Source organism: Columba livia, chromosome 32 (assembly GCF_036013475.1).
Source record: "Columba livia isolate bColLiv1 breed racing homer chromosome 32, bColLiv1.pat.W.v2, whole genome shotgun sequence".
Classification (NCBI taxonomy): domain Eukaryota; kingdom Metazoa; phylum Chordata; class Aves; order Columbiformes; family Columbidae; genus Columba; species Columba livia.
In genome coordinates this window covers 489,051-515,654 of record NC_088633.1, presented here as the reverse complement: position 1 = coordinate 515,654, position 26,604 = coordinate 489,051, and the positions used below count along the sequence as shown (strand labels likewise).

Genomic DNA, 26,604 nt, shown 5'->3' with positions numbered 1-26,604 from the left:
TCACGCCCTGGGGGTGACAAAAAAGGGGGTGGAGGGGGTGACACCACTCGTGTCCCCCCTCCCGCGTCCCACCGCGTCCCCTCACCTTGATGGCCGTGATGGCGAAGGCGATTTTGCGGCGCCCGTCGATGTTGGTGTTGAGGACACGCAGGATGTGCTGGAACTTCTCGGGGATCACGAGGGACTGGAGGGGACACGGTGACACCGGGGGGGTGACGGGGTGGGAGAGTCGCGGGGTGGGGACACGCGGGGCGAACGCGGGGCCGGGGGAGGCCGGGCCGCCATGGCGGCGGAGGCGGGGGGGGGTCCGATCTCATCCCGCCGCCGCCGCCATCCGCTCCCGCCGCCGCCGCCATCGCGCTGCCATCGCTCCCCGCATCCCCCCGCATCTCCCCGTTCCCTCCCCGCCGCTCCCTCGCCCTCCCGGGCCGCGATGGCGGCCGATTCCGCCCGGCACCCACCATGGCTGCGGCTGCGCCTCCCGCCGGCTCCGCTGGAAGAGAGAGGGCGGAAGTGGCGTCGGGCCGGAAGTGGAGGGCGGGGTCATGTGACAGGAGCCGCTGTCATGGCGGCGGAGGCAGCGGTGGGGCCGGGATCAGCGGGGGACCGGGGGGCCCGGGGAGATCCGGGTTTGGGGGATCGGGGGTTTGGGGGGACCCGAGGGAATCGGGGGGATCCGGGATTTGGGGGATCGGGGGCCCGGGGGCATCGGGGGGATCCGGGTTTGGGGGGGACCCGGGGGGATCGGGGGTTTGGGGGATCGGGGGTGTGGGGGACCCGGGGGGATCGGGAAGAGCCGGGGGGATCGGGGGATCGGGGATCGGGGGATCCGGGGTTTGGGGGGACCCGGGGTTTGGGGGATCGGGGTTTGGGGACCCGGGGTTTGGGGGGATCGAGGGTTCGGGGGATCCGGGGTTTGGGGGGACCCGGGGTTTGGGGATCGGGGGTTTGGGGGATCCGGGGTTTGGGGGGGATCGGGGGACCCGGGGTTTGGGGATCGGGGTTTGGGGGGACTCGGGGGGATCGGGGGTTTGGGGATCGGGGGACCGGGGTTTGGGGGATCGGGGGTTTGGGGGGACTCGGGGGATCGGGGTTTGGGGGATCGGGGGTTTGGGGGGACCCGGGGGATCGGGGTTTGGGGAATCGGGGGTTTGGGGGATCGGGGGGCCCGGGGGGCTGAGCCGCCGCCTGTGCCGCAGGTTCGGGGCCCGGAGGCGCCGCTGGAGCCGGAGCCGGAGCCGAGTTGGGTCCGGCCCCAGCGAGGCCGAGCTGGAGCTGGAGGGGGAGGAGCTGGTGCTGGATGAAGTGGACGGTGGGGACAGGGGGGACACGGGGGACACGGGGGGACACGGGGGACAGGGGGGAAGGAGGACAGGGGGACACAGGGGACGGGGAGGGACACAGGGTACAGGGGGGGACACAGGGGATGGGGGGGACAGGGGGACACGGGTGGGGGGGGACAGGGGACGGGGGGGACACAGGGGATGGGGGGGACAGGGGATGGGGGAGACACAGGGGACATGGGGGACACAGGGGATGGGGGGACAGGGGGACACAGGGGATGTGGGGACACAGGGGATGGGGGGGGACAGGGGGATGGGGGGACACAGGGGACAGGGGGACAGAGGGGACGGGGGGGGACAGGGGATGGGGGGGACAGGGGGGATGGGGGGACAGGGGGACACAGGTGACAGGGGGACACAGAGGAGACACAAGGGACTGGGGGCACACAGGAGACCTGTGACAGGAGGGGGGGCCCTGGGGGTGTCAGGGGGGCGGAGACAGTTCAAGGGGCTTTTGGGGGGACAGAGGGGTGTTGGGGGGCAGTTTGGGGACAGCGGTGCCACCCCCGTGTCCCCCAGTTCACATCCAGGCCAACCTGGAGGACGCGCTGGTGCAGGAGGCGCTGAAGACGGTCAGTGCCTTTTGTCACCCCAAAGGAAACCCACCGTCCCCACGGGGCTGGCCCACCCGTGACACGAGTGTCCCCCCGTGACACGAGTGTCCCCCCCGTGACATGAGTGTCCCCCCCGTGACATGAGTGTCCCCCCCCCCATGACACGAGTGTCCCCACCCCCGTGACACGAGTGTCCCTCCTGTGACACGAGTGTCCCCCCCGTGACACGAGTGTCCCCCCCCGACACGAGTGTCCCTCCCCCCGTGACACGAGTGTCCCCCCGTGACACGAGTGTCCCCACCCGTGACACGAGTGTCCCCCCCCATGACACGAGTGTCCCCACCCGTGACACGAGTGTCCCACCCGTGACACGAGTGTCCCTCCTGTGACACGAGTGTCCCCCCCGTGACACGAGTGTCCCCCCCCGACACGAGTGTCCCTCCCCCCGTGACACGAGTGTCCCCCGTGACACGAGTGTCCCCCCCGTGATACGAGTGTCCCCCCGTGACACGAGTGTCCCCCCCCGACACGAGTGTCCCCCCCCCCGTGACACAAGTGTCCCCCCCGGTGACACGAGTGTCCCCACCCGTGACACGAGTATCCCCCCCCGACACGAGTGTCCCCACCCGTGACACGAGTGTCCCCCCCTGTGACACAAGTGTCCCCCCATGACACGAGTGTCCCCACTCTGGTGACATGAGTGTCCCCACCCCATGACACGAGTGTCCCCCCTGTGACATGAGTGTCCCCACCCTGGTGACACGAGTGTCCCCCCCGTGACACGAGTGTCCCCCCTGTGACACGAGTGTCCCCCCGTGACACAAGTGTCCCCCCCGTGACACGAGTGTCCCCACCCGTGACACGAGTGTCCCCCGTGACACGAGTGTGTCCCCCCCGTGACACGAGTGTCCCCCCCCCGTGACACGAGTGTCCCACCCGTGACACGAGTGTCCCCCCATGACACGAGTGTCCCCACCCGTGACATGAGTGTCCCCCCCATGACACGAGTGTCCCCCCGTGACACGAGTGTCCCCGCAGGGCGTGGACCTGCGCGAATACTCCAAGCAGGTGAGCTGGAGCTGCAGGAGGTGGAACGCGCGTCCATCCGCGACTGTGTCCTTTGGGGGGCTGTGACATGGCGGGGGGGCCACGCTGTCCCCAGGGGGTCCCCAGGGGGTCCCCAGGGGGTCCCCAGTGTCCCCAGTGTCCCCAGTGTCCCCAAGTCCTTAGCGCCCCCCCAGACATCAAGGAGAGCGAGAACATCGCGTCGCTGCACAACCAGATCACGGCGTGCGACGCCATCCTGGAGGTGAGGGCGGGACCGGGCGTCCCCACGGTGTCCCCACGGTGTCCCCACGGTGTCCCCACGGTGTCCCCACGGTGTCCCCACGGTGTCCCAGGGTGTCCCCACGGTGTCCCCCCGGTGTCCCCAGGGTGTCCCCAGGGTGTCTGCCCGGTGTCCCCAGGGCGTCCCCAGGGCGTCCCCACGGTGTCCCCAGGGCGTCCCCACGGTGTCTCCCCGGTGTCCCCAGGGTGTCCCCAGGGTGTCTGCCCGGTGTCCCCAGGGCGTCCCCACGGTGTCCCCAGTGTCCTGTGTCACTCCCAGTGTCCCCAGTTCCATCCCAGTGTCCCCAGTGTCCCCATGTCCCGTCTCAGTGTCCCCGGTGTCCCCTCCTGGTGTCCTCATTTCTCTCCCAGTGTCCCCCATGTCCCCTCCCAGTCTCCCCACTGTCCCCTCCCGGTGTCCCCAGTTCCATCCCAGTGTCCCCATCCACTCCAAGCGTCTGCAATCCCCTCCCAGTGTCCCCAGTGTCCCAGAGTCCCCTCCTGGTGTCCCCTTCCGGTGTCCCCAGTTCCGTCCCCAGTGTCCCCAGTGTCCTGGTGTCTCCAGTTCGTCCCAGTGTCCTCTCCCACTGTCCCCGTGTCCCCTCTCAGTGTCCCCATCCCCTCCAAGCATCTTCAGTCCCCTCTCAGTATCCCCAGTGTCCCCCATGTCCCCTCCCAGTGTCCCAGCGTCCCCTCCTGGTGTCCCCAGTTCCATTCCAGTGTCCCCATCTCCCCAGTGTCCCCAGTGTCCCCAGTTCCATCCCAGTGTCCCCGTGTCCCCAGTGTCCCCAGTTCTGTCCCAGTGTCCCCGTGTCCCCAGTGTCCCCAGTGTCCCCAGTGTCCCCAGTGTCCCCTCACCCCGTGTCCCCCAGCGCATGGAGCAGACTCTGGGCGCCTTCCAGTGTGACCTGAGCAGCATCAGCTGCCACATCCGTGTGCCGCAGGTGTCCCCAGTTCCGTCCCAGTGTCCCCATGTCCCCGTGTCCCCGTGTCCCAGTTTCCGTCCCAGTGTCCCCATGTCCCCTCCTGGTGTCCCCAGTTCCCTCCCAGTGTCCCCAGTGTCCCCAGTGTCCCGCTGTCCCCTCCCAGTGTCCCTCCCGGTGTCCCACTGTCCCCGTGTCCCCTCTCAGTGTCCCCATCCCCTCCAAGCATCTTCAGTCCCCTCTCGGTATCCCCAGTGTCCCCCATGTCCCCATCCCGGTGTCCCAGTTCCGTCCCAGTGTCCCCATGTCCCAGTGTCCCCAGTGTCCCAGTGTCCCCAGTGTCCCCAGTGTCCCAGTGTCCCCCCTCACCCCGTGTCCCCCAGCGCATGGAGCAGACTCTGGGCGCCTTCCAGTGCGACCTGAGCAGCATCAGCTGCCACATCCGTGTGCCGCAGGTGTCCCCAGTTCCGTCCCAGTGTCCCCATGTCCCCTCCCGGTGTCCCCAGTTCCATCCCAGTGTCCCCAGTGTCCCCAGTGTCCCGCTGTCCCCTCCCAGTGTCCCCTCGTGGTGTCCCCAGTTCCATCCCAGTGCCCCCTCCAAGTGTCCCCAGTGTCCCCATGTCCCCTTCCTGGTGTCCCCAGTTCCATCCCAGTGTCCCAGTGTCCCGCTGTCCCCTCCCAGTGTCCCCTCCCGGTGTCCCACTGTCCCCGTGTCCCCTCTCAGTGTCCCCATCCCCTCCAAGCATCTTCAGTCCCCTCTCGGTATCCCCAGTGTCCCCCATGTCCCCTCCCGGTGTCCCCAGTTCCATCCCAGTGTCCCCATGTCCCCATGTCCCCGTGTCCCCAGTGTCCCCAAGCCGTCCCTCACCCCGTGTCCCCCAGCGCATGGAGCAGATGCTGGGCGCCTTCCAGTGCGACCTGAGCAGCATCAGCTGCGAGATCCGCGCGCTGCAGGAGCACTCGGTGGCCATGACCCTGCGGCTCCACAACCGCCGCGCCGTGCGCCGCCAGCTCGGCCGCCTGCTGGACCAGCTCGTCGTGCCCCCCGCCATGATCAGGTGCGTCGCCGTGACGCCGCGACCCCCCCGGCCCCCCCGCGCTGTCCCGTCGTCACCTCCCCCCTCCCCCCGCTCCAGCGCCATCCTGGAGGCGCCGGTGACGGAGCCGCAGTTCCTGGAGCAGCTGCAGGAGCTCAACGGGAAGATCGACTCGGTGAAGGAGCAAGCGTTCCGCGACACCGTGGCCTGCGCCGACGTGCAGCAGTCCTGGAGAAGCTCAAGATCAAGGTAACGCCCCCCCGCACCCCCCAAAACCACGGGGACACCCCAAAACCTCCATCCCCCCCCCCCCGTTCGCAGGCGGTGACCAAGATCCGCGAGTTCGTGCTGCAGAAGATCTATTCGTTCCGCAAGCCCATGACCAACTACCAGATCCCCCAGAACGCCTTGCTGAAGTACAGGTGGGGGTCGGGGGGCTCGGGGTGCCGCGGGGGGGCCGGGGGGTCCCCGCGTCACCCGCTTTGCCGGCAGGTTCTTCTATCAGTTCTGCTGGCCAACGAGCGGGCGGTGGCGCAGGAGCTGCGCGAGCAGTACGTGGACACCGTGGGCAAGATCTACCTGTCCTACTTCAAGTCCTACACCGCCCGCCTCATGAAGATCCAGGCGGGTCGGGGGGTCCTGGGGGGGTTGGGGGTCCCTCCGGTGGCCCCAGTTCCCTCCCAGTGGCCCCAGTTGTTCCCAGTGTCCTGTGACCCTCCCGGTGGCCCCAGTTCCCTCCAGTGGCCCCAGCGTCCCCAGTGTCCCCTCCCGGTGGCCCCAGTTCCCTCCCAGTGGCCCCTCCCAGTGTCCCCACTTCCCTCCCAGCGTCCCCAGTGTCCCCTCCCGGTGGCCCCAGTTCCCTCCCAGTGGCCCCAGTCCCTTCTCAGTGGCCCCAGTGTCCTTGTCCCCTGCAGTGTCCCCATCCCCCCAGTGTCCCCATCCCCCCCAGTGTCCTTGTCCCCGCCCAGTGTCCCCATCCCCCCCAGTATCCCCAGTGTCCCCATCCCCCCGCAGTGTCCCAGTGTCCCCATCCCCCACAGTGTCCCCATCCCCCCCAGTGTCCCATCCCCCCCCAGTGTCCCCAGTGTCCCCATCCCCTCCCCCACTGTCCCCAGTGTCCCCATCCCCCCCCCAGTGTCTCCATCCCCCCAGTGTCCCAGTGTCCCCATCCCCCAGTGTCCCCATTGCCCCCCCAGTGTCCCCATCCCCCCAGTGTCCCCATCCCCCCCCAGTGTCCCCATCCCCCCAGTGTCCCCATCCCCCCCCAATGTCCCCATCCCCCCAGTGTCCCCATCCCCCCCCCAGTGTCCCCATCCCCCCCAGTGTCCCAGTGTCCCATCCCCCAGTGTCCCCATTGTCCCCCCAGTGTCCCCATCCCCCCAGTGTCCCCATTGCCCCCCAGTGTCCCCATCCCCCCCAGTGTCCCCATCCCCCCAGTGTCCCCATCCCCCCAGTGTCCCCATTGCCCCCAGTGTCCCCATCCCCCCCAGTGTCCCCATCCCCCCAGTGTCCCATTGCCCCCCAGTGTCCCCATCCCCCCCAGTGTCCCCATCCCCCCAGTGTCCCCATTGCCCCCAGTGTCCCATCCCCCAAAGTGTCCCGTCCCCCCAGTCCAGTCCCATTGTCCCCCAGTGTCCCCATCCCCCCCCAGTGTCCCCATCCCCCAGTGTCCCCATTGCCCCCCAGTGTCCCATCCCCCCCAGTGTCCCCATCCCCCCAGTGTCCCCATTGCCCCCAGTGTCCCATCCCCCCCAGTGTCCCCATCCCCCCAGTGTCCCCATTGCCCCCCAGTGTCCCATCCCCCCCAGTGTCCCCATCCCCCCAGTGTCCCCATTGCCCCCAGTGTCCCATCCCCCAAAGTGTCCCCGTCCCCCCAGTGTCCCCATTGTCCCCCAGTGTCCCCATCCCCCCCAGTGTCCCCATCCCCCAGTGTCCCCATTGCCCCCCAGTGTCCCCATCCCCCCCAGTGTCCCCATCCCCCCAGTGTCCCCATTGCCCCCCAGTGTCCCCATCCCCCCCAGTGTCCCCATCCCCCCAGTGTCCCCATTGCCCCCCAGTGTCCCCATCCCCCGCAGTGTCCCCAGCCTGGGGGGGGGGGGGACACCCCCACTGTGCTCTGACCCGCGTTCCCCCGCAGTACGAGGAGGTGGCGGAGAAGGACGATCTCATGGGGGTGGAGGACACGGCCAAGAAGGATATCCCAGCACTGCGGGGGGCGGGGGGCGCGGCGCCTCTTCGGGGGGGGCGGGGGGGGTCCAGGGCGATTTGGGGACCACCCCCCCGTCATTTCCTTAACCCCCCCTACGCTTCTTCTCCAAACCGTCGCTGAAGAACCGCAACACGGTGTTCACGCTGGGCAACCGCGGCGGCGTCATCGCGGCGGCCGAGCTGGAGGCGCCCATCATCGTGCCCCACGCCGCGCAGAGGAGCGACCTCAGGGTCGGGGCTTTCGCCACGGGGTGACGGCGGGGGGGGGGAGGGGAGGGGCGGGGGGGGCACGTCCTGAGGTCCGTCCGCGCGTCCGTCCGCCCGCAGTTCCCGTTCGAGTCGCTGTTCCGCAGCCAGCACTACGCGCTGCTGGACACGGGCTGCCGCGAGTTCGCCTTCCTCTGCGACTTCTTCATGGTGACCGGCCCCAGCGCGCTCCAGCTCTTCGACGCCGTCATGGGCAAGACCTTGGCCATGGTCCTGGTACGGCGGGGGGGGCTCTGGGGGTTCCCGCACGGGGGGGTCGAGCTGCTGACCCCCCCGGTGCTGGCGTTTAGAAGCACGTGGACGCGTACGTGTGCGACTGCTACGACGGCATCGCCGTGTTCCTCTGCATCCACATCGTCCTGCGCTTCCGCGCCCTCGTGGCCAAGCGCAACATCCCGGCGCTCGACAGGTGGGGGGGGGCGGCGCCAAGTGACCCCCCCAGGTGTCATGGGGAACCCCCCCCCCCAAATCTCGTGGGATCGCCCGAATCTTGTGGGACCCCCCAAAATCTCATGGGACCTCCTCAAATCTCATGGGGAACCCCCAATGTCATGGGACCCCCCCAATCTTGTGGGACCCCCCCCAATCTCATGGGATACCCTTGAATCTCGTGGGACCCCCCCCAATCTCATGGGACCCCCCCAATCTCATGGGACCCCCCCAATCTCATGGGACTGCCCAAACCTCATGGAACCCGCCCCCAAATCTCATGGGAAACCCCCAATGTTGTGGGACCCCCCCCAATCTCGTGGGACGCCCCCCAATCTCATGGGACCCCCCCCAATCTTGTGGGATGCCCCCCAATCTTGTAGGACCCCCCCCAATCTCGTGGGACACCCCTGAATCTCGTGGGACCCCCCCCAATCTCGTGGGACCCCCCCAATCTCATGGGACCCCCCCAATCTCGTGGGACCCCCCCAATCTCATGGGACCCCCCAATCTCATGGGACTGCCCAAACCTTATGGAACCCGCCCCCAAATCTCATGGGGAACCCCCAATGTTGTGGGACCCCCCCAAATCTCATGGGACCCCCCAAATCTCGTGGGGACTCCCCCAAATCTTGTGAGACTCCCCCAAATTTGTGGGATCCCCTAAATATTGTGGGACCCCCCCTGAATCTCATGGGACTCCCCCAAATCTCGTGGGACACCTCAAATCTCATGGGACCCCCCCAAATCTCATGGGACCCCTCCCAATCTCGTGTGGACCCCCTAAATCTCATGGGACCCCCCAATCTTGTGATGACCCCCCCAAATCTTGTGGGACCCCCCCAAATCTTGTGGGACCCCCCCAATCTCATGGGACCACCCCAATCTCATGGGACCGCCCAAATCTCATGGGACCCCCCAATCTTGTGATGACCCCCCCCAAATCTTGTGGGACGCCCCCCCAATCTCGTGGGGACTCCCCAAATCTCATGGGACCCCTCAAATCTCATGGGGACCCCCTAAATCTTGTGGGAGCCTCCAAATCTCGTGGGGGCCCCCCCAATCTCATGGGACCCCCCTAAATCTCATGGGACCCCCCAGTCTTGTGATGATGCCCCCAAATCTTGTGGGACCCCCTGAATCTCGTGGGACCTCCCCAAATCTCATGGGACCCTCCAAATCTCGTGGGGACCCCCCAAATCTTGTGATATCCCCCCCAATCTCGTGGGACCCCCCAAATCTCGTGGGACCCCCTGAATCTCATGGGACCCCCAAATCTCATGGGACCCCCAAATCTCATGGGATCGCCCAAATCTCGTGGGACCCCCCAAATCTCATTGGACCCCCCAAATCTCGTGGGACCCCCCCAAATCTCGTGGGACCTCCCCCAATCTCGTGGGGACCCCCCAATCTCATGGAACCCCCAAATCTCATGGGATCGCCCAAATCTTGTGGGACTCCCTGAATCTCGTGGGACACCCCAAATCTCATGAGACCCCCCCCAATCTCGTGGGACCCCCCAAATCTCATTGGACCCCCCCAAATCTCGTGGGACCCCCCCAATCTGTGCCCCCCCCAGGTACTGGGAGGCGCTGCTGGAGCTGCTGTGGCCGCGCTTCGAGCACATCCTGGAGCTGAACATCCAGAGCATCCAGAGCACCGACCCGCAGAAGCTGGGCTTCCTGGACACGCGCCCCCACTACGTAAGAGCGGGGGGGCAATTTCGGGGTCCCCCCGCCCCCCCCAAACCCTCCTGACCCCCCCAAATCGTCCTGACCCCCCCAGATCACGCGCCGCTACGCCGAGTTCTCCTCGGCCATCGTCAGCATCAACCAGACCTTCCCCAACGAGAAGACGAACGCGCTGCTGGGGCAGCTGCAGGTATTTTGGGGGGGGTTCAGGGACTCAAAGAGTGACCCCCCCCCATTTTTGGGGGCCCACAGCACCCCCATTTCCCCTCCCCCCCCAAAGGTGGAGGTGGAGAACTTTGTGCTCCGCGTGGCCGCCGAGTTCTCGTCCCGCAAGGAGCAGCTCATCTTCCTCATCAACAACTACGACATGATGCTGGGCGTCCTCATGGTAACACCCCCCAGACCGTGGGACCCCCCAATCCATGGGGACAACCCCCCAAACCATGGGGACAACCCCCCAGACCATGGGGACAACCCCCCAGACCATGGGACCCCCCCCAGACCATGGGGACAACCCCCCCAGACCATGGGACCCCCCCAATCCATGGGGACAACCCCCCAGACCATGGGGACAACCCCCCAAACCATGGGGACAACCCCCCAGACCATGGGGACAACCCCCCCAAACCATGGGGACAACCCCCCCAATCCATTGGACCCCCCCCAAACCATGGGGACAACCCCCCAGACCATGGGACCCCCCCAATCCATGGGGACAAACCCCCCCAAACCATGGGGACAACCCCCCCAAACCATGGGGACAAACCCCCCCAAACCATGGGACCACCCAAACCATGGGACCTCCCAGACCATGGGGACCCCCTCAAAACGGGGGGGGGGCTAATATACCCCGTTTCCCCCCCAGGAGCGAGCGGTGGAGGAGAGCAAAGAGGTGGAGGGTTTCCAGCAGCTCCTCTCCGCCCGCACGCAGGTACCGCCCCCCCCATTTTTGGGGTCCCGCAAACTTTGGGGGGCTCCCCCTTTCTGAGGGGGCGTCCCCCACATTGGGGGGGTCTGAAGAAGGGGTTCCCCCCCCCAGGAGTTCATCGAGGAGCTGCTGTCCCCCCCATTCGGCGGCATGATCGCCTTCGTCAAGGAGGCCGAGGCGCTGCTGGAGAAGGGGCAGCTGGAGCGGCTGCGCGGGGAGGAGGGTAAGAAAGGGGGGGGCAGGTCAATATTGGGGACCCCCCCATGAATATTGGGGTTCATGAGGGTGTGTCCCCCCCCCAGCTCGCGTCACCCAACTGGCTCGAGGCTTCTCCAGCACCTGGAAGGCGTCGGTGGAGTCGCTGAGCCAGGACGTCATGAGATCCTTCAGCAACTTCAAGAACGGCACCAGCATCATCCAGGTGACAATTTCGGCCTTGGGGGGGGGGGGTGTGTGGATTTGGGGGGGTCCTATGGAAATGGGGGCCCCCTGACACCCCCCGCCACGCGCAGGGCGCGCTGACGCAGCTGATCCAGTATTACCACCGGTTCCACAAGGTGCTGGCGCAGCCACCGCTGCGGGCGCTGCCGGTGCGCGCCGACCTCATCAACATCCACCACCTCATGGTGGAGCTCAAGAAGCACAAACCCAACTTCTAAATGGGGGGGGGGGGTGTTTGTGTGTCCCCCCCCCACCCCCAGGTGGCTGTCTGTCCCCCCACCCCCCCCCGGTGTCACATTGTCACCCCACGAAACACGCGGATAAAGGTGAGAAAGGACGCGAGTGATGGTTTATTGCTGGGGGGGTTGTGTGTCCCCCCACCCAGTGACACCGTGGTCACCCCACTTGGCGGGGGGGGGGAGATGGGGACCCCCATGGATACGTCCGTCCCCCCCCCCCCCCCCCCCGGCTCCAGCAGGTGACAAGGGACTGTCCCCCCCCGCCCCCAGGGGACAAAGGGCAGGAGGTGACGTCACGCTGCGGTGACACCACCTGTTGCTATGGGGGGGGGGGGCGACCCCAGGGAAATATCACCCCCCCCCCCGCCATTGTCCCCATTAACCCCCCACAATCTCTCCCTGGGGGGGACAATGGGGCTGCCCCCCCCCCAGCAGGTGACAAGGGACTGTCACCACCACCCCCCCCCCCCCGCCCCAGTGACACCACCTGCTGCCACGGGTGGACACACGGGGGGGTTCACCCCACTGGGGGGTCACAGGGAGGTGGGGACCCCCAGGGAACTGTCACCCCCCCCGTTGTCCCCATTAACCCCCCCGAGTCCCTCCCTGGTGGGGGGGGGGCGGACGAACAATGGGGCTGCCCCCCCCAGCAGGTGACAAGGGACTGGGGGGGGTGTGTCCCCAGTGCCCCCCCAATCCAACAGCAAACCCCTCTGGCCCCCCAGCCAGTCCGTGGGGTGACCCTGGGGGGTCCGTGGGGTGACCCCGGGGGGGGTCCCCGTGCCCCCCCTATTTCTGCTCCTTGGTGGGTGCGTAGTAGAGCTCCAGGGGTTTGCTGAGCTTCCAGTACTTCTCGTTCACCAGCTCCAGCGTCAGGGACCCGTTCAGGGTCTGGGGGGGGAATTAATGGGGTGACCCCCCCTGGACCCCCCAGTCCCCTGATTGTCCCCCCAGACCCCCCTCTCCCCTCCTGTGGGTCCCCCATCAGGCATCAGGGAGCTGGCCAGGGTCTGGGGGGTCACACTTAACGTGGTGACTCCCCTGACCCCCCCCATGTCCCAATGTCCTCCCATGTCCCCATGAACCCCCCATGACCCCCCCATGAACCCATGTCCCCCCGTGAACCCCCCCCCATGTCCCCATATCCCCCCATGCCCATGACCCCCCCATGTCCCCACATCCCTGTGACTCCCCCGTGTTCCCCCATGTCCCCGTGTCCCCCCAGTGTCCCCGTGTCCCCGTGTCCGCACCGTGAAGCTGGCGGCGATGTGATGCTGTTCTGCTTCTCGCTCACGTCCCCGTGTCCCCATGTCCCCATGACCCCCCCGTGTCCCCGTGTCCCCGTGTCCGCACCGTGAAGCTGGCGGCGGCGGCGATGTGGATGCTGTACTGCTTCTCGCTCACGTCCCCCAGCGCGGCCTCGGGCCCCCCCGGCGCCTCCTCCAGCGCGATGCGCAGCGCCAGGTACTTGGAGAGGTGATCGACCGTGGCGTTGGACGTCGTCTTCACGTACCTGCGCAACGGAGACAGCTCCGCCCGCGTCCCGTCCCGCGCGCCTGGCCCCACATCCCCGGTGTCCCCTGTCCCTGTCCCATGTCCCTGTCTGTCCCCTGTCCCCCTGTCTGTCCCCTGTCCCCCTGTCTGTCCCATGTCCCTGTCTGTCTGTCCCATGTCCCCCTGTCTGTCCCCTGTCCCCCTTACCCTCTCCCGTGCCCCTGTCCCTTGTCCCCCTGTCTGTCCCATGTCCCCGTCCCCATGTCCTCACCGTGTCTGCGCGTACTCGCCCTTGTCCCCCAGCAGGGGGTGCGGTCTGAACACCAGCTCGATCATTGTCCCCCTGTCCCATGTCCCCCTGTCTGTCCCATGTCCCCCTGTCTGTCCCCTGTCCCCATCTCACCGTGTCTGCGCGTACTCGCCCTTGTCCACCAGCAGGGGGTGCGGTCTGAACACCAGCTCGATCATTGTCCCCCTGTCCCATGTCCCCCTGTCCCTGTCCCATGTCCCTGTCTGTCCCATGTCCCTGTCTGTCCCATGTCCCTGTCTGTCCCATGTCCCCCTGTCTGTCCCATGTCCCCCTGTCCGTCCCCTGTCCCCCTGTCCGTCCCCTGTCCCCATCTCACCGTGTCTGCGCGTACTCGCCCTTGTCCACCAGCAGGGGGTGCGGTCTGAACACCAGCTCGATCATTGTCCCCCTGTCCCATGTCCCCCTGTCCCTGTCCCATGTCCCTGTCTGTCCCATGTCCCTGTCTGTCCCATGTCCCTGTCTGTCCCATGTCCCCCTGTCTGTCCCATGTCCCCCTGTCCGTCCCCTGTCCCCCTGTCCGTCCCCTGTCCCCATCTCACCGTGTCTGCGCGTACTCGCCCTTGTCCACCAGCAGGGGGTGCGGTCTGAACACCAGCTCGATCATTGTCCCCCTGTCCCATGTCCCCCTGTCCCTGTCCCATGTCCCTGTCTGTCCCATGTCCCTGTCTGTCCCATGTCCCTGTCTGTCCCATGTCCCCCTGTCTGTCCCATGTCCCCCTGTCCGTCCCCTGTCCCCCTGTCCGTCCCCTGTCCCCATCTCACCGTGTCTGCGCGTACTCGCCCTTGTCCACCAGCAGGGGGTGCGGTCTGAACACCAGCTCGATCATTGTCCCCCTGTCCCATGTCCCCCTGTCCCTGTCCCATGTCCCTGTCTGTCCCATGTCCCTGTCTGTCCCATGTCCCTGTCTGTCCCATGTCCCCCTGTCTGTCCCATGTCCCCCTGTCTGTCCCCTGTCCCCATCTCACCGTGTCTGCGCGTACTCGCCCTTGTCCACCAGCAGGGGGTGCGGTCTGAACACCAGCTCGATCATTGTCCCCCTGTCCCATGTCCCCCTGTCCCTGTCCCATGTCCCTGTCTGTCCCATGTCCCTGTCTGTCCCATGTCCCTGTCTGTCCCATGTCCCCCTGTCTGTCCCATGTCCCCCTGTCTGTCCCCTGTCCCCCTGTCCGTCCCCTGTCCCCCTGTCTGTCCCCTGTCCCCATCTCACCGTGTCTGCGCGTACTCGCCCTTGTCCACCAGCAGGGGGTGCGGTCTGAACACCAGCTCGATCATTGTCCCATGTCCCCCTGTCCGTCCCATGTCCCCCTGTCTGTCCCATGTCCCCCTGTCTGTCCCCTGTCCCCCTGTCCGTCCCATGTCCTCACCGTGTCTGCGCGTACTCGCCCTTGTCCACCAGCAGGGGGTGCGGTCTGAACACCAGCTCGATCAGTGTCCCCCTGTCCCCTGTCCCTGTCTGTCCCATGTCCCCCTGTCCGTCCCATGTCCCCCTGTCTGTCCCATGTCCCCCTGTCTGTCCCCTGTCCCCCTGTCCGTCCCCTGTCCCCCTGTCTGTCCCCTGTCCCCATCTCACCGTGTCTGCGCGTACTCGCCCTTGTCCACCAGCAGGGGGTGCGGTCTGAACACCAGCTCGATCATTGTCCCATGTCCCCCTGTCCGTCCCATGTCCCCCTGTCTGTCCCATGTCCCCCTGTCTGTCCCCTGTCCCCCTGTCCGTCCCATGTCCTCACCGTGTCTGCGCGTACTCGCCCTTGTCCACCAGCAGGGGGTGCGGTCTGAACACCAGCTCGATCAGTGTCCCCCTGTCCCCTGTCCCTGTCTGTCCCATGTCCCCCTGTCTGTCCCATGTCCCCCTGTCTGTCCCATGTCCCCCTGTCTGTCCCCTGTCCCCCTGTCCGTCCCCTGTCCCCCTGTCCGTCCCCTGTCCCCATCTCACCGTGTCTGCGCGTACTCGCCCTTGTCCACCAGCAGGGGGTGCGGTCTGAACACCAGCTCGATCTCGCTGCCGCCCCCCGCGTCCCCGCCGGGCTCGGGGCTGCCCCGCCCGGCCACGCCCTCCTGGGGCGGGGTCTCGGGCTCGGGCTCCGCCCCCGACTCGTCGGAGCCGCGGGAGCGCTTGCGGCTGGGCCCGGGCTCGGCGGCGCCGGACGCGCCGCTCAGCTGGGAGCGGCTGTCCCCGGTGTCCTCGGGGCCGCTGAACGTCGCCGTGTCCGACTCGGCCTGCAGCTTCCGCACCCGCTGCGCCCTGCGGGACGGCCGCCATGGGGGGCTGGGGGGGCTGGGGGGGACTGGGATGGACTGGGGGGGACTGGTTGGGACTTGGGGGGGAACGGGAGAGACTGGGGGGGAATGGGGGGAACGGGAGAGACTGGGGGGGGATGGGAGAGACTGGGGGGGGATGGGAGGGAATGGGAGAGACTGGGGGGGGATGGGGGGGAACGGGAGAGACTGGGGGGGGATGGGGGGGAACGGGAGAGACTGGGGGGGGATGGGGGGGAACGGGAGAGACTGGGGGGGAATGGGGGGGAACGGGAGAGACTGGGGGCGAATGGGAGGGAATGGGAGACACTGGGGGGCTGGGGGGGAATGGGAGACACTGGGGGGGAATGGGGGGGAACGGGAGAGACTGGGGGGCTGGGGGGGAATGGAGAGGCTGGGGGGACTGGGGGGGGACTGGGGGGGGACTGGGGGCAAACGGGAGGGACTGGGGGGGAGTGGGGGGGGACGGGGGAGACTGGGAGGGACTGGGAGCCATTGGGAAGAGCTGGGGAGGACTGGGATGGACTGGGAGGGACTGGTGTCCCCAAGCCCCATGGTGTCCCCAAGCCCCACGGTGTCCCCAAGCCCCACGGTGTCCCCACAGTATCCCCACGGTATCCCCAGGCCCCCCAGTGTCCCCACAGTGTCCCCAGGCCCCATGGTGTCCCTGCAGTATCCCCAGGCAGCACGGTGTCCCCGCAGTGTCCCCCACGGTGTCCCCACAGTATCCCCAGGCCCCATGGTGTCCTCAGGCGCCACAGTATCCCCACGGTATCCCCAGGCCCCATGGTGTCCCTGCAGTATCCCCAGGCACCACGGTGTCCCCGCAGTGTCCCATGGTGTCCCCAAGCCCCGTGGTGTCCCCGCAGTGTCCCCATGGTGTCCCCAAGCCCCGTGGTGTCCCCGCAGTGTCCCCATGGTGTCCCCAAGCCCCGCGGTGGCATCCCCGCAGTGTCCCCGCGGTGTCCCCAAGCCCCGTGGCGGTGTCCCCGCGGCGTCCCCATGGTGTCCCTGCAGTATCCCCAGGCAGCACGGTGTCCCCATGGTGTCCCTGCAGTATCCCCAGGCAGCACGGTGTCCCCGCAGTGTCCCCAAGCCCCACGGTGGTGTCCCCGCAGTGTCCCCGCGGTGTCCCCGCGCCCCGTGGCGGTGTCCCCGCGGCGCCCCCACCTGTGCAGCGCCTGCATCTTGAGCCCCTCCTCGATGCTGCTGCTGAGCGCCTGCTGGTTGTGCAGGCGGCTGAGCTTGGCCAGCACGCGGTCCTGGTGCGCCTCGTACTCGTCGCGGCTCGGGTAGATCTTGGAGATGAGCGCGTCGAAGTTGGGGTCGGGCCGCAGCGAGCGCTTGGACACCAGCTTCTTGCGGCACGTGGGGCACTCCTTGTTCCTGGGGGGGCACAGCGGTGAGGTGGCGCCGCGCTGACAGCCGGTGGCGTCACGGCGATGCCGTACCCGCTGCGCAGCGCGGTGACGATGCAGTCGGAGCAGAAGCGGTGCAGACACTCCTTGGTGGTCATGGTGTTCTTGAGCATGTCCAGGCAGATGGGGCACATGAGCTCGCTGTGCAGGCTGCGCGGGGACACCGCGATCTCCGTGCCGTCCATGATGGCCTCCTGCGGGGACGCGGCGGTGACGGGGGACGCGGCGGTGGCACCCAGCTCGGGGACACCCCCTAGAGCCACAGCTCCGGGCTCTGGGGTGACACGATGGCATCTCCCACCCCGGGGACACCCCAGTGCCTGGATGTCCTGGGCTTGGGTGACAGGACACTGTGACCCCCCAAGTCCCCTGTCCCCACCCTGGGGCTCGGGTCCCCTGAAGGTGGGTGCACGGGGCAGCGTCACCCAGCTCGGGGACACCCCCTAGAGCCACAGCTCCGGGCTCTGGGGTGACACGATGGCATCTCCCACCCTGGGGACACCCCTGTGCCTGGATGTCCTGGGCTTGGGTGACAGGACACTGTGACCCCCCAGGTCCCCTGTCCCCACCCATGGGGACACCCCTGTGCCTGGATGTCCCGGGCTTGGGTGACAGGACACTGTGACCCCCAAGGGACACCCCAGGTCCCCTGTCCCCACCCCTGGGCCCAGATGCCCTGAATGTGGGTGCACGGGGCAGCGTCACCCAGCTCGGGGACACCCCCTAGAGCCACAGCTCCGGGGTCTGGGGTGACACGATGGCATCTCCCACCCTGGGGACACCCCTGTGCCTGGATGTCCCGGGCTTGGGTGACAGGACACTATGACCCCCAAGGGACACCCCAGGTCCCCTGTCCCCACCCCTGGGCCCAGATCCCCTGAATCTGGGTGCACGGGGCAGCGTCACCCAGCTCGGGGACACCCCTAGAGACACAGCTCCTGGGTTTGGGGTGACACGATGGCATCTCCCACCCTGGGGACACCCCAAGGGGACACCCCTGGACCAGGTCCCCTGAACTTGGGGTGACAGGACAGTGTCCCCCAGCTCGGGGACACCCCCTAGAGCCACATCTCCTGGGCTTGGGGTGACATGACGGCATCTCCCACCCTGGAGACACCCCAAGGGGACACCCCCTGGACCCAGGTCCACTGAACGTGGGTGACAGGATAGTGTCCCCCAGCTCGCAGACACCCCCTGTGCCTGGATGTCCTGGGCTTGGGGTGACAGGACACTGTGACCCCCAAGGGACACCCCAGGTCCCCTGTCCCCAACCCCGGGGACACCCCCTAGAGCCACAGCTCTGGGGTTTGGGGTGACACGATGGCATCTCCCACCCCGGGGACACCCCAGTGCCTGGATGTCCCGGGCTTGGGTGACAGGACACTGTGACCCCCAAGGGACACCCCAGGTCCCCTGTCCCCACCCCTGGGCCCAGATGCCCTGAATCTGGGTGCACGGGGCAGCGTCACCCAGCTCAGGGACACCCCTAGAGACACAGCTCCAGGGTTTGGGGTGACACGATGGCATCTCCCACCCTGGGGACACCCCAAGGGGACACCCCTGGACCAGGTCCCCTGAACTTGGGGTGACAGGACAGTGTCCCCCAGCTTGGGGACACCCCCTAGAGCCACATCTCCTGGGCTTGGGGTGACACGATGGCATCTCCCACCCTGGGGACACCCCTGTGCCTGCATGTCCTGGGCTTGGGCGACAGGACACTGTGACCCCCCCAGGTCCCCTGTCCCCACCCCTGGGGACACCCCCTAGAGCCACAGCTCCGGGGTCTGGGGTGACACGATGGCATCTCCCACCCTGGGGACACCCCAAGGGGACACAAGGGGACACCCCCTGCACCTGCATCTCCCCAGGGACACCCCAGGTCCCTTGTCCCCACCCCTGGGGACACCCCCTAGACCAGGTCCCCTGAACGTGGCGGACAGGACAGTGGGACAGTGTCCCCCAGCTTGGGGACACCCCCTAGAGCCACAGCTCCGGGGTCTGGGGTGACACGATGGCATCTCCCACCCTGGGGACACCCCTGTGCCTGGATGTCCCGGGCTTGGGTGACAGGACACTGTGACCCCCAAGGGACACCCCAGGTCCCCTGTCCCCACCCCTGGGCCCAGATGCCCTGAATGTGGGTGCACGGGGCAGCGTCACCCAGCTCGGGGACACCCCTAGAGACACAGCTCCAGGGTTTGGGGTGACACGATGGCATCTCCCACCCTGGGGACACCCCAAGGGGACACCCCTGGACCAGGTCCCCTGAACGTGGGGTGACAGGACAGTGTCCCCCACCCTGGGGACCCCCCGTGGTTTGGGGTGTCCCCTCCCCTCGGGTGCCCCCCCCAGCATCTTGCGGTGTCCCCAGCCTTGTGTCCCCTGTCCCGCCACCCCCACCAGGCCTGTCCCCGCGTCCCCCATTCGGTGGGTGTCCCCGGCTCCCCCCCAGCACTGTCCCCCTTGTTCCCACACCCGGGGGGCCCGTGTCCCCCGCCCCGTGTCCCCCCCCGGACCTGCGGGGTTCGGTGCAGCTCGTACAGGACTCAGCTCCCAGGTCTTGCTGGCGCTCTGCGCGTTGGCGGGGGCGGCCATGGCGGGGGAGGGGCCGCTGTGCGGGGGCGGCGGCGACCGGAGGCCCCGGGGAGCCCCGAACCGGCCCCGGGGAGCCCCGAACCCCCCGGGAAGCCCCGAACCCCCCGGGAAGGGCCCGAAACGGCCCCGAACCCCCGGGAAGGCCCCGAACCGGCCCCGGGAAGGCCCGACCCGGCCGCGGGAAGCGCCGAACCGGCCCCGGGAAGCGCCGAACCGGCCCCGAACCCCCGGGAAGGCCCGAACCGGCCCCGGAAAGGCCCGAACCGGCCCCGCTGTCCCCGCGGCCTCTCCCGGTCCCCCCTTCCTGCCGCTTTCCGAGGGGGCAGCGCCTCCTGTCTGCGTCACTTCCTGCTCGCCCGGGGTGATGACATCACCGCCCTCATCGCAGCTCGCACCCGCCTCCTCCCGCAGCCAATCACAGCCGCGGAGATTCTCCCGCGGGTCCTGCTAGCCAATAGGATTCATCCCACCGGGCTCTCCCCGCCAAGCGGGCGGCTCGGCCAATGGGAAAGCGGCGAGGGTGCAGGAGGCGGGGCCGGGAGTCCAGGGGGCGGGACCGGGAGAGCGGGGGCGTGGTCTGGGATGGGGGCGGGGCCTCAGAGGCACCTGCCGCGGGCAGCGGGGGGACCGGGGGGACCAGGGGACCTGGGGGACCGGGGGTCGGTAGCCGGTAGCCGCCCGGTGTCCCCGGTGCCCAGTGTCCATAGGAGCCCCGGCTCGGTGTCCCACATGTCCCCGGTATCCCAGTGCCGGTTGAAGCCCCAGTGTTGGTGTTCCCGGTGTCCCGGTGCCGGTTGAAGCCCCGGTGTTGGTGTTCCCGGTGTCCCGGTGTCCCAGTGTCCCGGTGCCGGTTGGAGCCCCGGTTCGGTGTCCGGTGTCCCGGTGTCCCGGTGTCCCCGGTGTCCCGGTGCCGGTTGGGCCCCGGTTCGGTGTCCCGGTGTCCCGGTGTCCCGGTATCCCCGGTGTCCCGGTGCCGGTTGGGCCCCGGTTCGGTGTCCCGGTGTCCCGGTGTCCCGGTGTCCCCCGGTGTCCCGGTGCCGGTTGGGCCCCGGTTCGGTGTCCCGGTGTCCCGGTGTCCCCGGTGTCCCGGTGCCGGTTGGGCCCCGGTTCGGTGTCCCGGTGTCCCGGTGCCGGTTGGGCCCCGGTTCGGTGTCCCGGTGTTCCCGGTGCCGGTTGGGCCCCGGTTCGGTGTCCCGGTGTCCCGGTGCCGGTTGGGCCCCGGTTCGGTGTCCCGGTGTCCCGGTGCCGGTTGGGCCCCGGTTCGGTGTCCCGGTGTCCCGGTGCCGGTTGGGCCCCGGCTCTCGACGTCCCACACCCAACTCTCGGCGCACACAAGAATTGCGTTTGGACAATCACGAGCCGGTGCCCGGTGTCGCGGGGGGGGGCGGGGGGGGGACACCGGGACACCGGGACCCTCCCCCGGTGCCGGCGCCGCCCCGGACCCGCGGGGGAACCGGGACCCGGGCGGGGGGTGCGATCCGGGGGCTCCGGGTGCACCGGGAGCCGCTCGGGGACTCCGTGGGGGGTCCGTGAGTCACCGGGGAGCGGGTCGGAGCATCCGGGGGTGGCCGGGGACCGTCGGGGAGCGACTCCGGGTCCACAGGGAGCGGGTCAGGGGATCCCGGGGGGGTCCGGGGATCAGCGGGAACCGGAGCCGGTTCCACCGGGAGCCGGCTGGAGAATCCGGGGGGGACCGGGGATCACGGGGAACCGGAGCCGGTTCTACCGGGAGCGGGTCGGGGGATCCCGGGGGGGGATCCGGGGATCACGGGGAACCGGAGCCGGTTCTACCGGGGACGGATCAGGGCATCCCCGGTTGGGGGGGCCGGGGATCAGCGGGAACCGGGGCCGGTTCTACCGGGGAGCGGGTCAGGGGATCAGCGGGGAGCGACTCCGGGTCCAGCGGGAGGGGGTCGGGGTCGCTCGGGGAACCGGGAGGTGTCGGGACTTCCCGGGACCGGGTCGGGACCCACCGCGGGGGGATCGGTGCATCCCGGGGGCTCCAGGGAGCACCGGGAGCGGGTCCGGGACCCACCGGGAGGCGGGGGGGGGATTCGGGGAAGCGGCTCCGGGGGTTCGGGGACCCAACGGGGACCCCCCCGCCCCCCACCCCGGTGCCCCCCCCGCCCGCTCGCCGCCGCTACCCCCGTGTCCGGCCGCTCCCGCCGCTGCCGCTGCCCCGGCGGCCGGAATGGCGGGGGGGGGGGGGAGTGGGAGGACACAAAGCGGGGCCGCCCCCCCCCCTTCCCCCACCCCGTGGGGGCCACCCAGCGCGGGGGCCCCCCCTCCCCTCCCCCACCCGGGACCCCGGTTGCCCCGAGTGACGGGACATGAATGGGCGGCATCTCCCGGCCCCGCCCCCACCCCCCGCCCCTCCCCCCCCCGCATTGTCCCCGCGCCCCCCCCCCCCCCTCCCCCTCCCGGCCCCCCGCTCGGGGGGAGGAAACTGAGGCAGGGGACCCAGGAGTTCGGGAGGGACCCAGGAGTTCGGGGGGGACCCAGGAGTTCGGGGGCACAGAGGCAGCGGTGGGTGGGGGAGGGGCTTCACCCCGTTTATTTGGGGGGAGGGTGACACGGGGCGGGGCCGGATCCGTCACATGAAGAGACCCCCTGAAAGGAGAGAGATGGTGGGGACGTGGGGACATGAGGGGGGACACAGGGACATGGGACATGGGGGGGGACACGGGGACATGGGGGGACATGGGGGGGGACATGGGGGGACATGGGGGGACACGGGGGGACACGGGGGGACATGGGGGGACATGGGGGGACATGGGGGGACACGGGGGGACATGGGGTCACAGGGGATGGGGACACAGAAGCAACAGGGCCATGGGGGGACATTGTGGGGGTGATGGGGACCCAGGGGGACAGGGACACCGGGGGGTGACACCCGTGGGGGGACAGGGACACCAGGGGGGTGACACCCATGGGGGGAGGGGGACACTGGGGGGGTGACACCCGTGGGGGGGACGGGGACACTGGGGGGGTGACACCCATGGGGGGATGGGGACACTGGGGGGGTGACACCCGTGGGGGGGACAGGGCCACGGGGGTGACGTCGTGTCCCCACCTGTCACCTCCACGCTGGCCCCCGTGATGTAGCTGCTCTCGGGGGACGCCAGGAACGCGATGACATCGGCCACGTCTGCGGGGGACACGGTGACACGCGTGTCCCCAAGTGTCCCCTCCTGTCCCCTTCCCCCCCACCATGTCCCCAACTCACCCTCGGGGTCCCCGAGACGTCCCAGCGGCACCATCCCTGCAAACTGAGCCAGCGCGGTGTCCCCAGGTGTCCCCAAATGTCCCCCCCCATGGCCCTAAGTGTCCCCACGTCACCCCCCCATGGCCCTGTCCTCCCATGTCCCCAAGTGTCCCCATGTCCCTCCATGACCTCATGTCCCCATGTCCCCCCCCATGTCCCCAAGTGTCCCCATGTCCCCACATCACCCCCCATGGCCCTGTCCTCCTGTGTCCCCATGTCCCCAAGTGTCCCCATGTCTCCCCATGACCTCATGTCCCCAAGTGTCCCCATGTCCCTCCATGTCCCCAAGTGTCCCCATGTCCCTCCATGACCTCATTGTCCCCATGTCCCCCCCATGTCCCCAAGTGTCCCCATGTCTCCCCATGACCTCATGTCCCCAAGTGTCCCCATGTCCCTCCATGACCTCATTGTCCCCATGTCCCCCCCATGTCCCCAAGTGTCCCCATGTCCCCCATGACCTCATGTCCCCAAGTGTCCCCATATCTCTCCCATGTCCCAGCCCCCCACAGTGTCCCCATGTCCCTGTGTCCCCCCCCATGTCCCCAAGTGTCCCCACGTCACCCCCATCACCTTCTGCAGCACTTTTGGTGGCACTTTGTCGGTCATGGGGGTGACAATGAACCCGGGCAGCACCACGTTGCAGCGGATCCCGAACCTGGGGGGGTGACAGGGGGGCTGAGCGTCCCCCCCCCGTGTCCCCAAGTGTCCCCATGTCCCCCCTCTGTCCCCAGGTGTCCCCAGGTGTCCCCGATTACCCATGTGTCCCTGTGTCCCCAGGTGTCCCCATGTCCCCAGGTGTCCCCATGTGTCCCCATGTCCCCAGGTGTCCCCGTGTCCCCATGTCCCCATGTGTCCCCGTGTCCCCAGGTGTCCCCATGTGTCCCCGTGTCCCCAGGTGTCCCCGTGGCCCCACCTGGCCAGCTCCTTGGCGCAGCTGCGGGTCAGTCCCTGCACTCCGGCCTTGGACGCCGCGTAGTGAACCTGGCCCAGGTTCCCCACCTGGGGACACGGGGGTGACACAGGGGACACGGGGGACATGGGGGACAAGGGGGACACGGGGGACACGGGGGTGACACAGGGGACATGGGGGACATGGGTGACAAGGGGGACATGGGGGACATGGGGGTGACAGGGGGGTCATGGGGTACATGGGGGATAAGGGTGACATGACGGACATGGAGGTGATAAGAGGAACGTGGGGTGACAAGGGAGACACAGGGGACACGGGGTGACAAGGGGGACACGGGGTAACAAGGGGGAGATGGGGGTGACAGGCAGGTCCCCATGTCCCTTTGTCACCCACCTTGTCCCCTGTCCCCGTGTCCCTGTCACCCCCTGTGTCCCCATCACCCACCATGTCCCTGTCACCTGTGTCCCCATCACCCACCACGTCCGTGTCCCCTCATGTCCGTGTCCCCATGTCTCCGTGCCCCTGTCCCCCGTCACCCATGTCCCCGTCCCCCACCATGTCCCCATCCCCATGTCCCCCTCCCCCACCATGTCCCCGTCCCCATGTCCCCGTCACCCACCTTGTCCCTGTCCCCATGTCCCCATGTCCCCGTCCCCATGTCCCCGTCACCCACCTTGCCCACCACGCTGCCCACGTGGATGATGGAGCCGCCGGGGGCGCCCGTGGCCACCAGAGCTCGGGCCACCGCTTGTGTCACCAGAAACGTCCCCTGGGGGACACACGTGGCCCTGCGTCCCCTCCATGTCCCTGTGGTGTCCCTCTGGTCCCCCTGACATCCCCCCATGTCCCCACATCCCCAATGTCCCCCCCACGTCCTCCCCAATGTCCCCAAATCCCTCATGCCCCCCAATGTCCCCATGTCCCCCCAATGTCCCCATGTCCCCCCATGTACCCCTGTCCCCCCGATGTCACCCAATGTCCCTTCGTGTCCCCCCATATCCCCACCCTGTCCCCACATCCCCAATGTCCCCCCTGTCCCCATGACCCCCCAATGTCCCCATGTCTCTCCATGTCCCCATATCCCCCTCATGTCCCCTCGTCCCCACATCCCCCATGTCCCCAGATCCCGCCTCTTGTCCCCATGTCCCCAATGTCCCCACATCCCCCATGTCCCCAGATCCCCCCCTCCTGTCCCCATGTCCCCTTGTCCCCATATCCCCCAATCCCCCCCTCCTGTCCCCTTGTCCCCATATGCCCCATGGCCCCCAATCCCCCCCATCCTGTCCCCATGTCCCCTTGTCCCCATATCCCCCATGTCCCCCAATCCCCCCCTCCTGTCCCCATGTCCCCCCATGTCCCCATATCCCCCATGTCCCCCAATCCCCCCATCCTGTCCCCACGTCCCCCCATGTCCCCTTGTCCCCAATGTCCCCGTGTCCCCGTTACCGTCAGGTTGACCCCCAGCACCTCCTGCCAGGGCCCCTCCCCCAGCCGCAGCAGGAACTCGTCCCTTGTCACCCCCGCGCAGGACACGAGGACCCCGGGGGGGTCCCCAAAGTGCTCCTGGGGGGGGGAAGGGGGGTCACCTCTGTCCCCAGGGGGTGTCCCAATGGGGTGTCCCCACATCGGGGTGTCCCAATGGGGTCCCCAGGGGGGTGTCCCCAGGGGGTATTCCCAGGGGGGGTGTCCCAGGGGGTGTCCCCAGGGGGGTGTCCCAGGGGGGTGTCCCCAGGGGTGTCCCAGAGGGGTGTCCCCAGGGGGTGTCCCCACGGGGGTGTCCCAATGGAGTGTCCCAAGGCGGGGGTCCCAGGGGGGTGTCCCCAGGGGGGGTCCCAGGGGTGTCCCCACGGGGGTGTCCCAGGGGGGGTGTCCCCAGGGGGGTGTCCCAGGGGTGTCCCAGGGGGTGTCCCCAGGGGGTGTCCCCAGGGGGGGTGTCCCCAGGGGGGTGTCCCAGGGGTGTCCCAGGGGGTGTCCCCACGGGGGTGTCCCAGGGGGTGTCCCCAGTGGGGGTGTCCCACGGGGTGTCCCATGGGGTGTCCCAGGGGGCGTCCCAGGGGGTGTCCCATGGGGTGTCCCAGGGGGTGTCCCAGGGGGTGTCCCAGAGGGTGTCCCCAAGGGTGTCCCCACGGGTGTTACCTGGACCTGCTCCAGCAGGCGGGTGACGCTGGTGGCCGAGGTCACGTCCACGGCGAAGGCCGCGTGGGGGGGGCCCGTGGGGGGGAGGGGCCGCAGCCCCCGCGCCGTGTCCCCCGCCCCCCCCTCGGCGCGATCGGCCACGGCCACGCGCGCCCCCTCGCGGGCCAGGCGCGCGCACACGGCGCGCCCGATGCCCCCGCCCCCCCCTGCGGGTCACCGGGGGGTCACCGGGGGGAGGGGGGGGGGGTTTCACCTGTCCCAGGTGTCACAGGGACCGTCCCAACCCCCCCAACGTCACCCGTGGGGTTTGCCACCCCCCCCCACCAAAAGTGCTGCTCGTGGGGGTCTGTGACCCCCGACCCCACCCCCCAGTGTCACCCGTGGGGTCTGTCCCCCCCCCCAGTGTCACCCGTGGGGTCTATGACCCCTCCCACAAAGTGCCACCCCTGGGGTCTGTGTCCCCCCCCATGTCACCCGTGGGGTCTGTCCCGTGTCCCGAGTGTCACTGGGACTGTCCCAGCCCCCCAGTGTCACCCGTGGGGGCTGTGACCCGCCCAATGTCACCCGTGGGGTCCGTCCCCCCCAACTGGGGCCCGTGTCCCCCCCGCCCCCCCTGCGGGGTCTGTCCCCCCGTCACGTGACGCCCCGTGTCCCCCCCACGTCACCACCTGTCACCAGCGCGAGCGCCCCACGGAGGCGCCCGCCGGAGCCCATGGCGAACCCGGAAGCGACCAGCGAGGCGCCGGCGGGGAAGGGCAACGCCGCGCTGCCACTCTACCCCCACCCCGCTCTGTGGTCGGTCCTCCAAGGAGCGGTTTTTCGCTGATTTCCGC

General features: G+C 68.7%; 3 protein-coding genes across 7 annotated transcripts; 1 reads left to right on the top strand and 2 right to left on the bottom strand.

Annotated features, from left to right (window-relative positions):
• Nucleotides 1–530: 530 nt before the first annotated feature.
• VPS52 (VPS52 subunit of GARP complex) lies at nucleotides 531–11,484 on the top strand. Its single transcript, XM_065044099.1, is given in 22 exon segments — nucleotides 531–583; nucleotides 1,200–1,312; nucleotides 1,863–1,915; nucleotides 2,936–3,010; nucleotides 3,139–3,206; nucleotides 5,029–5,204; nucleotides 5,283–5,404; nucleotides 5,407–5,432; nucleotides 5,505–5,605; nucleotides 5,676–5,689; nucleotides 5,692–5,807; nucleotides 7,321–7,378; nucleotides 7,489–7,622; nucleotides 7,719–7,874; nucleotides 7,949–8,067; nucleotides 9,667–9,790; nucleotides 9,873–9,968; nucleotides 10,059–10,166; nucleotides 10,644–10,709; nucleotides 10,818–10,929; nucleotides 11,009–11,127; nucleotides 11,219–11,484. Coding segments are annotated over 17 exon segments (1,791 nt in total). The 5' UTR covers nucleotides 531–583; nucleotides 1,200–1,312; nucleotides 1,863–1,915; nucleotides 2,936–3,010; nucleotides 3,139–3,206; nucleotides 5,029–5,031; the 3' UTR covers nucleotides 11,366–11,484.
• Nucleotides 11,469–19,467, bottom strand: LOC135576869 (E3 ubiquitin-protein ligase RING2-A-like). The gene is given in 7 exon segments (XM_065044144.1): nucleotides 11,469–12,277; nucleotides 12,740–12,899; nucleotides 15,125–15,433; nucleotides 16,618–16,833; nucleotides 16,899–17,059; nucleotides 19,382–19,408; nucleotides 19,410–19,467. Coding segments are annotated over 7 exon segments (1,026 nt in total). The 5' UTR covers nucleotides 19,461–19,467; the 3' UTR covers nucleotides 11,469–12,175.
• Nucleotides 19,468–21,991: 2,524 nt separating this feature from the next.
• HSD17B8 (hydroxysteroid 17-beta dehydrogenase 8) lies at nucleotides 21,992–26,568 on the bottom strand. Of its 5 annotated transcripts, none has more exons than XM_065044149.1 (9): nucleotides 26,440–26,567; nucleotides 25,772–25,977; nucleotides 25,082–25,198; nucleotides 24,309–24,404; nucleotides 23,639–23,724; nucleotides 23,296–23,380; nucleotides 22,687–22,722; nucleotides 22,534–22,608; nucleotides 21,992–22,070 (listed from the first exon to the last, which is right to left on the bottom strand). In XM_065044149.1, the coding sequence occupies exons 1-8, from the start codon at nucleotides 26,483–26,485 to the stop codon at nucleotides 22,537–22,539; spliced, it is 744 nt and encodes a 247-aa protein (XP_064900221.1). In that variant the 5' UTR covers nucleotides 26,486–26,567; the 3' UTR covers nucleotides 21,992–22,070; nucleotides 22,534–22,536. The 5 variants fall into 5 exon arrangements, with proteins under 5 accessions (XP_064900221.1, XP_064900220.1, XP_064900222.1 ...); XM_065044148.1 differs by having other exon boundaries at nucleotides 22,687–22,729; nucleotides 26,440–26,566; XM_065044150.1 differs by lacking the exon at nucleotides 23,639–23,724 and having other exon boundaries at nucleotides 26,440–26,568.
• Nucleotides 26,569–26,604: the final 36 nt, after the last annotated feature.